Source organism: Oncorhynchus tshawytscha, linkage group LG30 (assembly GCF_018296145.1).
Source record: "Oncorhynchus tshawytscha isolate Ot180627B linkage group LG30, Otsh_v2.0, whole genome shotgun sequence".
Taxonomy (NCBI): Eukaryota; Metazoa; Chordata; class Actinopteri; order Salmoniformes; family Salmonidae; genus Oncorhynchus; species Oncorhynchus tshawytscha.
Genome location: NC_056458.1, coordinates 2090274 through 2101178, shown reverse-complemented (window position 1 = coordinate 2101178; position 10905 = coordinate 2090274). Strand labels below are relative to the sequence as shown.

The 10905-nt window shown below is 42.1% G+C and overlaps 1 protein-coding gene across 2 annotated transcripts in view; it reads left to right on the top strand.

Annotated features, from left to right (window-relative positions):
* Positions 1 to 915: 915 nt before the first annotated feature.
* Positions 916 to 10905, top strand: part of LOC112229013 (G protein pathway suppressor 2) — a 31905-nt gene continuing 21915 nt past the window's right edge. Inside the window, exons 1-7 of one of the 2 annotated variants that reach the window (XM_024394881.2) lie at positions 916 to 1075; positions 2005 to 2122; positions 7914 to 8023; positions 8118 to 8230; positions 8542 to 8627; positions 8730 to 8809; positions 10653 to 10830. In XM_024394881.2, coding sequence (XP_024250649.1) covers positions 1016 to 1075; positions 2005 to 2122; positions 7914 to 8023; positions 8118 to 8230; positions 8542 to 8627; positions 8730 to 8809; positions 10653 to 10830 — 745 coding nt within the window. In that variant the 5' untranslated portion in view covers positions 916 to 1015. Of the gene's footprint in view, positions 1182 to 2004; positions 2123 to 7913; positions 8024 to 8117; positions 8231 to 8541; positions 8628 to 8729; positions 8810 to 10652; positions 10831 to 10905 lie in introns of both variants that reach the window. The other variant, XM_024394882.2, reaches the window with a different exon arrangement.

Genomic DNA, 10905 nt, shown 5'->3' with positions numbered 1-10905 from the left:
TGCCTACCTGCTTTCGACAGTACGTTATAAACTCCTTATCAACAAACAGTCATTATTTTCTTATAAACCCAATTTGCCTTATCAACACAGTAGGCCTACATTTTTTATTTGTTTTATTTACAGTAGGCCTAAATATACTACGATTCCTGGTGTCTGTGACGCTCGCGGTTTGGCGCGACGCAGATCCAGTGGGGAGTGTGGTGAAACAGAGGTGACACAGTCTGTTCTTTTGAGCTTTGATTCAGTCTTTACCTGGCAATGTAATGTTAGGATATATAAGTTATGCTGTTTACAGGAGATTTGAAGGTGTGGGACAGAGGAATGTGTAGTTTCGCCGGGAAAAGTTGTGTCAACTGTAGGGGTGTACATGTTGCTGGGGATCGGAGGTGTCCGGTGCGAGAGAGGCAGGTTGAGGTGGCCAGGGTCAGAGTAGTGCAGAAAATGTTGTATTCTGACGCAGTGAAGAAGGTAGAGGAAGGTGGATCAAGGGTGAGGGATTCTGAGAGGATTCGTGTGAATAGTAGATCTGCGCCAGAACAGATGGATAGGCCAATTAGTGATCTATGTTTTAGTAAGGTTGGCTTCTTAGCGTTCATAGCAATGGTTATCAACTGTACTGCTGTGATTTAACGTAAATCACAGAAAATGGATGTTGTGGTGCCATCTGCAGAGAGATACTTGTGGATACGAGGTTTGACTAAAGAAGAGTTACAGAGTGTGTTGAGTGGTACTGTCCCGACCTCTCAGGTCATTGGCCTGGGGCAGGATCAGATGGGGTTAAAGTAGTGGAATAACGTGGTGGGTTTTAATGAGGGTTAGTAAGATAATGAAAAAACATTTTGTATTTAATTCGACCCATTTTGTATCACAAAGTGTAACGGATTTATACTATAGCTGATTTGGGGGCGGTAACGCAACAAATTGGATGCCAACCGCAGTTAAACTCCACCGAAGAAGAAGAAGAAGACGACGACAAAGAAGAAGAAGAATGATTATTTCTGGCTGTAGTTGACGCATGAAGTGTCACATTTCCTCTGCTTTTTTGTTGTTGATTTTGGCAACATTCAGAAACTCGGTAACGTCACACCCAACAGTATCAGCTGTAGTGTTAACGTTGGGCTTTTATAATATTTTATCTGCAAACCAGACTAACAAAGACATCTTTTCTGGCACGGATAAAAGTGCGTTTTGAAAGGATTCCACGCAATATTATTGCAAGACTATACGCTAGCTAGATATGCGAGGATGTGTCGTTTAACTAGACACAACGTTCGCTTGCTAAACTGTACATTCTTGATGTTTTTAGATAGCGTTGCTATCTAGCTAACGTTAGCTCGCTATAGAGTCAGGCTTCCCGTGTGTGATTTCAAAGTAGTCAGATTGATTTCAAAAAGTCACCAAGTTAACGTTAGCTAGTTAATGCTAAACTGCTAGTGTGAGATTACCATTGTGCAATTAGTCAACAAGCAAGTCGGCGTTAAAAGCTAGCTAGCTAACTTGGCTAGCTATATTAACGATTTATTAGCCAGTTAGTAATACAATTTAGCCTGTAGTTTATTCTTGATTATACTGTTAGTTTGTCGTTATCATTCTTAAATATGGTAGCCTATGTCGAGGATGTGATCATGATTTTGTAATATTACGTACTTATTGTATAACGTTGCCACAAAACTGTCGAATCACAAAATCATGATCACATTCTCGACATTGGCTACCATATTTAAGTACAGTAGCTAGAATCTGCTGCTGACATTTCAGCTAGTCAGTCATATTGTAGCTGGCTTCAGACATAGCTCGTTTGCTAATTTAATAGATGATTATAGTTTAGATTTACATTTATGGTGTGGTGATTTACTTATTAGGGAATTTATAACAGCCTGATTGAGTCATGTATTGTGGTTTGATTAATGAAGGACTGTGGTAGGCAATTAGATGTAAACATATGTTAGCAATGTCAGTGATGATTTGTGGGCTCACTTTCTTCCTGTGTCTATCTGTCCTTAGCTGGCCCCACCAATCCCTACCATTATGCCTGCTCTATTAGAGAGGCCCAAACTGTCCAATGCCATGGCACGCGCCCTGCACAAGCACATCATGCGGGAGCGAGACCGCAAGAGACAAGGTAAGAAAGAACACTCTCCCCAATGACACTGGGAGTTTGCAAACTCCAAAAAGTTACTGCCTATGTTTACATGCACACCGTTTTCCGGATAGTGGCTCATATCCCGCTTAAGGTCTTAATCGGGATAAGCTGTTTACATTTGATATCCTGAGTATCCTTATTCTCATGAACAAACAGGATATTCCTAACTTAAGTTCATATGGGTTAAATTGAATAGTAACTGTGATATGGACACTGACTGTAGTCCTATAACCTCTCACATGTAACATAGTATAATATTAACACCTGCAGAATGATTAATTTCTTTCAGTGAAATGATACAACAAACTTTTATTAAAATATTTTCTATATATAAAAAAGGAAGGGAAGTGCCGCTACGGTACACAATAGTAGACTTTGGTAGACAGAAGGTGCTCTTTTGTAAAAGGGGTAAACTGGTCATCAAAAAGCTAGGAAGACCAAGGCACTCTTTAATATGATTAATTAAAATGCCTTAATTTGTGTGGCATGTTCAATGGAAACAAAGTTTTAAAACTCTGATGCGTTTTGGCTGCATGGCCTTCATCATGGAGTACAAAGGTATAATACATGTCCTCTTTTGAACATCTTTTTCAATCAACCCTAATTTGAAGAGGGAGTGGTTACATAATTCATTGGACAACACCTAGTATGTAATACTATACACATGAAAAAGTGAAATACTGTAGATGTGTTATCAAAAATGCATATCAAGGCTAGAAGCATCAGAACCCCTAGAAAGGTAGTTCTAACCTTGAATATGACTGGGCAAAGTGGAATATGATAGCCATCTATTTTATAGTACACTAGATAACCGCAACATGGACCACAACAGTTTAAACATAGCTGAGGGCAATGGAGCAATGTGAATCTTGTCTGGGGACAAGGAGTGGAGAAATTTGATTTCTTTCTTTCTGCGTCTCTTGATAAAATGTGAATACATGTATAATGTGTTGTCTTTGACACTGTTATGCAAGCATACAGTATTTCAACCACATAAAATATGCACCCAAGAGGAGCTGAAGTCTTATCAGAAAAATGTCATTTTCTCAGCTTTTCATTTCCTTAAAACCAGTCAAACTGATGACACTAGACATTTGGTAAGATGACGCGCAAGAAGAAGGCAGACGTTTTATGTTCCCCCCAGCCGATTGTTTTTTTTATTTTTTTAACGTATTTTGTACATAATGTTGCCGCTACAGTCTCGTCTTTTATGACCGAAAATAACTTCTGGACATCAGGACGGCAATTACTCACAACGCACTGGTAGAATCCATTTTTCCCTCTGACGAGGCCGACGCTAAAGGTATACTTTATTGGGAACAGGCCCAGATCCCCGTAATTTGCGTGAAGAGGAGGCTAAGAAAATTTGTCTGAAGGGCGAGCTGCCTTCTGAGAATTTGTAGATGATTGAAATAAACCCCCACTTCTTTCCATTCTGATAGCTAACATGCAATCTTTGGATAATAAAATATATGACCTTGGCGGAAGATTAAACTACCAATGGGACATTCAAAACTGTAATATCTTATCGACACCAACATACAGCTGGCTGGTTATACGCTGCACCGGCAGGATAGAACAGTGGTGTCTGGTAAGACAAGGGGTGGAAGACTATGTATTTTTGTAAATACAGCTGGTGCACGATATCTAAGGAAGTTTTGAGCTATTGCTCGCCTGAGGTAGAGTATCTCATGATAAACTGTAGACCACACGACATACCTAGAGTTTTCATCTGTATTTTTCATAGCTGTTTACATACTACCACAGTCAGAAGCTGGCACTAAGACGGCATTGAATGAGCTGTATTACGCAATAAGCAAACAAGAAAATGCTCAACCAGAGGTGGCGCTTCTAGTAGCTGGGGACTTTAATGCAGGGAAACTTAAATCTGTTTTACCAAATTTCTATCAGCATGTTAAATGTACAACCAGAGGGGGAAAAAACTCTGGACCACCTTTACTCCACACACAAAGACACGTACAAAGCTCTCCCTCGCCTTCCATTTGGCAAATCTGACAATAATTCTATCCTTCTGATTCCTGCTTACAAGCAAAAATTATAGCAGGAAGCACCAGTGACTAGATCAATAAAAAAGTGGTCAGATTAAGCAGATGCTAAGCTACAGGACTGTTTTGCTAGCACAGACTGGAATATGTTCCGGGATTCCTCCGATGTCATTGAGGAGTACACCATATCAGTCACTGGCTTCATCAATAAGTGCATTGATGACGTCGTCCCCACAGTGACCGTACGTACAAACCCCAACAAGAAGCCATGGATTACAGGCAACATCCTCACTGAGCTAAAGGCTAGAGCTGCCGCTTTCAAGGATTGGGACTCTAACCCGCAAGCTTATTAGACATCCCGCTATGCCCTCCAACGAACCATCAAACAGGCAAAGTGTCAATACAGGACTAAGATCGAATCATACTACACTGGCTCTGACACTCGTCGGATGTGGCAGGGCTTGCAAACCATTAGACTATAAAGGGAAGTACCACCAAGAGCTGCCCAGTAACACGAGCCTACCAGACGAGCTAAACTACTTATATGCTCACTTCGAGGCAAATAACACTGAAACGGGCCACCCCACTCCACACTGCCCTTTCCCACCTGGTGGTAAGGGTAGGTAAAGTTCAACAATATGCTAGGGGGACTAAACACCTCCCTCTGCAACTAGATCCTGGACAGGGCCACCCCAGGTGCGTGCTCAGTCCTCTCCTGTACTCCCCATTCACTCATGACTACATGGCCAAGCACGACTCCAACACCATCATCAAGTTTGCCGATGACACAACAGTGGTAGGCCTGATCAACGACGAGACCGCCTATAGGGAGGAGGTCAGAGACCTGGCCATTTGGTGCAAGAACAGTAACCTCTCCCTCAATGTGATCAAGACAAAGGAGATGATTGTGGACTACAGGAAAAATAGGACTGAGCACTCCCCCATTCTCATCGACGGTGCTGCAGTGGAGCAAATTGAGAGCTTCAAGTTCCTTGGTGTCCACATCACCAACAAACTAACATGGTCCAAGCACACCAAGCCAGTCGTGAAGAGGGCATGACAAAACCTATTCCCCCTCAGAAGACTGAAAAGATTTGGCGTGGGTCCTCAGCTCCTCAAAATGTTCCACAACTGCAACATCGAGAGCATTCTGACTGGTTGCACCACTGCCTGGTATGGCAACTGCTCGGCCTCCGACCGCAAGACACTACAGAGAGTAGTGCGATCGGCCCAGTACATCACTGGGGCCAAGCTTCCTGCCATCCAGGACTTCTATACCAGGCGGTGTCAGAGGAAGGCCCTAAAAATTGTCAATGACTCCAGCCACCATAGTCATAGACTATCTGAGTCTGGGCCCGAGAGGCTTCTAAACTGCCTCTACCCCCAAGCCTTAAGATTCCTGAACACCTAATCAAATGCCCACTCAGACTATTTGATTGCCCCCCCCCCCTCTTTTATGTCACTGCTGCTCTTTGTTATCATCTTTGCATAGTCACTTTAATAACTCTACCTACATTTACATATTACCTCAACTACCTCAACCAACTTTACTGCTGCTCTTTAATCACTTGTTACTTTTATTTCTTTATTCTATCCATATTTTTTTTAAACTGCATTGTTGTTTAGGGGCTCGTAAGTAAGCATTTCACTGTAAGGCTTCACCTGTTGTATTCTGCGCATGTGACTAAAATTTGATTTGATTTCACACAGGACAAGTCTTTCTACTGTTTTGGAGTTATTGCGTTTTCTCCCTGGTCCCTAAACAAAACAGACAACTTTACTGGTGTTAACCTTACTAGGGCAGGCGGAACCCCTTGACAACATTCCGCTGAAAAGGCAGCGCGCGAAATTCATTTTTCTTTTGTTGTTGAAATATTTAACTTTCACACATTAACAAGTCCATTACAGCAAATGAAAGAAACATCTTGTTAATCTACCCATCATTTCCGATTTCAGAAATGCTTTACAGCGAAAGCACAACATATGATTATGTTAGGTCATAGCCAAGTCAAAAAAACACAGCCATTTTCCAGTCAAAGATAGGAGTCACAAAAAGCAGAAATATAGATAAAATTAATCACTAACCTTTGATGATCTTCATCAGATGACACTCATAGGACATCATGTTACAGAAAACATGTATGTTTTGTTCGATAATGTGAATATTTATATCCAAAAATCTCAGTTTACATTGGCGCGTTACGTGCAGTAATGTTTTGATTCCAAAACATCCAGTGATTTTGCAGAAATACTCATAAAACATTGATAAAAGATACAAGTGTTATTCACAGAATTAAAGACAGACTTCTCCTTAATGCAACCACTGTGTCAGATTTCAAAAAAACTTTACGGAAAAAGCATAATCTGAGAACGGAGCTCGGAGCCCAATCCAGCCAGAGAAATATCCTCCATTTTGGAGTCAACAGAAGTTAGAAATAACCTTTGATGATCTTCATCAGAAGGCACTCCCATGAATCCCAGTTCGACAATAAATGACTGTTTTGTTCCATAAAGTCCATAATTTATGGCCAAATAGCCACTTGTTGTTAGCGTGTTCAGCCCAGTAATCCATCTTCATGAGGCGTGAGCTCTTCGTCCAGACAAAAACTCAAAGTTCTGTTACAGGTCGTAGAAATAAGTCAAACGATGTATGGAATCAATCTTTAGGATGTTTTTAACATAAAACAATAATAATGTTCCAACCGGAGAATTCCTATGTCTGAAGTAAAGCAATGGAACGAGTGCTAACTCTGTCGGGTGCGCGCGTCACGAGCCTGAGACACTCTGCCAGACCACTGACTCAAACAGGTCTCCTGAGCCCCTCCTTTTTATAGTAGAATCCTCATTCAAGTTTCTAAAGACGGTTGACATCTAGTGGAAGCCGTAGGAAGTGCAACTTGACTCCATAGACACTGTGTATTCGGTAGGCCAAGCTTTGAAAAACTACAAACCTCAATGTCCCACTTCCTGGTTGGATTTTTCTCAGGTTTTCGCCTGCCATAAGAGTTCTGTTATACTCACAGACCTCATTCAAACAGTTTTAGAAACTTCCGAGTGTTTTCTATCCAATACTAATAATACTATGCATATATTAGCATCTGGGACAGAGTAGAAGGCAGTTTACTCTGGGCACACTATTCATCCAAAAGTGAAAATGCTGCCCCCTATCCCAAAAGAGTTAACTAGATTACTAATTCATTCATTCTGTCAATGTAAGACATTCTGGTGAGCACTACTTTCAGTTAGTCTTCTGGGGCAAAAGGTTATGACAAATGGCCTACCAAATTTCTGAAATTATAATATGGCCTACCAGATTTCGGGAATTATAATCAGAATTGTCTAAATTAGGGGTTAAAGTAGCCAGTAGTAAATTCATTATAATAGGCTAAGTTATTATGGTGGATTGAACTGCTCAGGTATGCTACTTTTTGAAATGACTTGTTTGGCAATCCGATGAAAACATCACACAACACCCATGATATGCAAAACTAAGCCTGCACAGACAGCAAAAACAACAGTAAACAGGGTTAGATGTTTACATTCCACAGTATCCCGTCTTAGATTAGCATATACCAGGCATCTTATCTGGGTTTTTCATAACTGGGTTACAAGCTTTTGTAAACGGGATATGATGTTTGTGCGCCAACTCAAAAGCAAAATACTTGAGTATCCCGAATAATAACAGGATATTGGTGTGCATGTGAACGTGGTCATTGATACCAACTCCTGTCCTGTAAACCCCCTCATCCAACCTTGTGTCACAGAGGAAGAAGAAGTAGACAAAATGATGGAGCAGAAGCAGAAGGAGGAGGAAGAAAGGAAGAGGAAGAAAGAGGTGGAGGAGAGAATGTCTTTAGATGAGACAAAAGAGCAGGTGCGTTATTGAGATTTTTACATTGGCCAGTGCCTGCTTCTTTCTATTTATTTTATTCAACTCCTCTTTGTTTGTCCCTCTCGCTCTGCCTTAGATCATGAAGATGGGGGAGAAGCTACAAGGGCTACAAGAGGAGAAACACCAGCTCTTCCTCCAGTTGAAGAAAGTGCTCCATGAGGAGGAGAAGAGACGGAGGAAAGAACAGAGGTAAAGGCTCTACCGGCTCTTGAATGAACTTTCTGGAGGTCTTACAAACATCACTTATCCTTAGCCTTGTGGTTCCAGATCTGTATGTGCTGTCTTGACCACATCTATGGTGTGACAGCGCATACATATCTGGGACCACCAGGCTAACACATCCCCACATTCAACAGCAACCTACTTAGGTTATTGGCTTTTGATGTGAGATTCAGTCCTATTTGCTGATAGATTCGCGTTAACATTGTTACCATACACATACACACATTGTTACTACTGACTGCTAGTGTGTGACTATGGACATAATTGTTTTCTTGTAGTGATATGACAACCCTGACATCATCTACGTACCAGCCCAGCATGGCTATCCACTCCCACTCAGGACAACACCTGCTCAGCATGCAAGGTAATTCACATAGATTTTATGTATCACAAGTTTGATTGTTAATACACACAAACTGTGTATTATCTTTCTCTCTGTCTCCTTCCTCTCTATATCAATGATCAGCGGGTCAAGTGAGTCACGGCCGCTCTGCTGCCCTGCTAGGAGAACGCAGTAAACAGCTCTTCCAGTCCCCTGTCCTTCCGGTGAGTGAGCAAACTTCTTAATATAAACGCATGTAAAGTGTTGGTCCCATGTTTCATGACCTGAAATTAAAGATCCCAGAAATGTTCCATATGCACAAAAAGCATATTTCTCTCTATTTTGTGCACAAATTTGTTTACATCCCTGTTAGTGAGTGTTTCTCCTTTGCCAAAATAATCCATCCACCTGACAGCTGTGGCATATTAAGAAGCTGATTGAAAAGGATGATCATTACACAGGTGCACCTTGGGCTGGGTACAATATAAGGTTATGTTACAAAACACAATGTCACAGATGTCTCAAGTTGAGGGAGTGTGCAATTGGCATGCTGACTGCAGGAATGTTCACCAGAGCTGTTGCCAGAGAATTTAATATTAATTTCTCTTCCATAAGCTGCCTCCAACATCGTTTTTGAGAATTTGGCAGACCACGTGTAACCACGCCAGCCCAGGACCTCCACATCTGCCACCTTCACCTGCGGGATCATCTGGGACCAGCCACCCAGACAGCTGATGAAACTGGGTTTGCACAGCCAAAGAATTTCTGCACAAACTGTCATAAACTGTCTCAGGGAAGCTCAATTGTGAGCTCGTCATCCTTACCAGGGTCTTCACCTGACTGCAGTTCGGTGTTGTAACCGAGTTCAGTGGGCATATGCTCACGTTCGATGTCCACTGGCATGCTGGAGAAGTGGATGAATCCCGCATTTAACTGTACTGGGCAGATAGCAGACAATGTGTATGGTGTCGTGTGGGCGAGCGGTTTCCTGATGTCAACATTGTAAACTGAGTGCCCCATGGTGGAGGTGGTGTTATGGAATGGGCAGGCATAAACTTCTAACAACGAACACAATTGCATTTTATCGATGTCAATTTGAATGCAGAGATCCCGTGACAAGATCCTGAGGCCCATTGTCGTGCCGTTCATGCCCTGCTATCACCTGAAGTTTTAGCATGAAAATGCATAGCCCCATGTCGCAAGGATCTGTACACACTCCTGGAAGCTGAAGCTGAATATGCCCCAGTTGTTCTGTGGCCTGCACAGACATGTCACACATTGAGCATGTTTGGGATGCTCTGTATCAACGTGTATGACAGTGGGTTCCAGTTCCCGCCAATATCCAGTAACTTCGCACAGCCATTGAAGAAGAGCGGGACAACATTCCACAGGCCACAATCAACAGCCTGATCAACTCTATGCATAGGAGATGTGTTGCGCCGCATGAGACAAATAGTGGTCACACGAGATACTGACTGGTTTTCTGATCCACGCCCCAACACATCTGTAAACAGTATGTACATTCTTGAAGCCCACAGGCGTTGTGACATTACTCCATTCATGGCAGACTTATCACCGCGATGTGTATGTTTTGAAAAGGAAATAAGAGGTTTTATTTGATCGTTTATGTTGTATATACCGGTTCTCCATATTTTTGATAGCCACAAGGACAGTGTGGCTGTATTTCCAGTCCATGTGAAATCCATAGATTAGGGTCTAATGAATTTATTTCAAATGACTGATTTCCTTATATGACCTGTAACTCAGTGAAATCTTTGAAACTGTTAAATGTTGCGTTTATCTTTAGGTTCAGTGTAGAAATGGGGTTCTTAGGGTTTGGCCTCAAGCACCTTAGTTAGTGTATGCAGCAGGCACTTGTTCCTGTTGATTATAATTAGGACTTCAGTGACTTGAGGAATGACTGGGGACACAAGATGCCCTAGTTGTTGTACTTAATTGTTCTATAATTAATTTAGTTCAGGCTTGAATGTAATGTAATAACTATATAATATATGCAATTCCAGTACAGTGAATGCCTGAAAACGTGTCCTGTATGTTGTTTGACAGGGGCGTCACTACCAGAGCCAGCCAGGGATGAGCTCCGGAGGCTTGGAGCATGGGCAGTATGCATCCAGCCAGGCAGCCCATGGCCCCTACGGCCAGCTCACCCAGGCACAGCACGGCACACCCTTCGCCCCCAGCCAGTCTGTCCCTGTCAGTTACGCCAGCAGCTCACAGCTCAGAGGTAACCGCTTTGAATTTTTAATGTAATTGTTATTTCAGAGACGTGTTGTCTATGTGAGATGTTAAAGCAAATCAT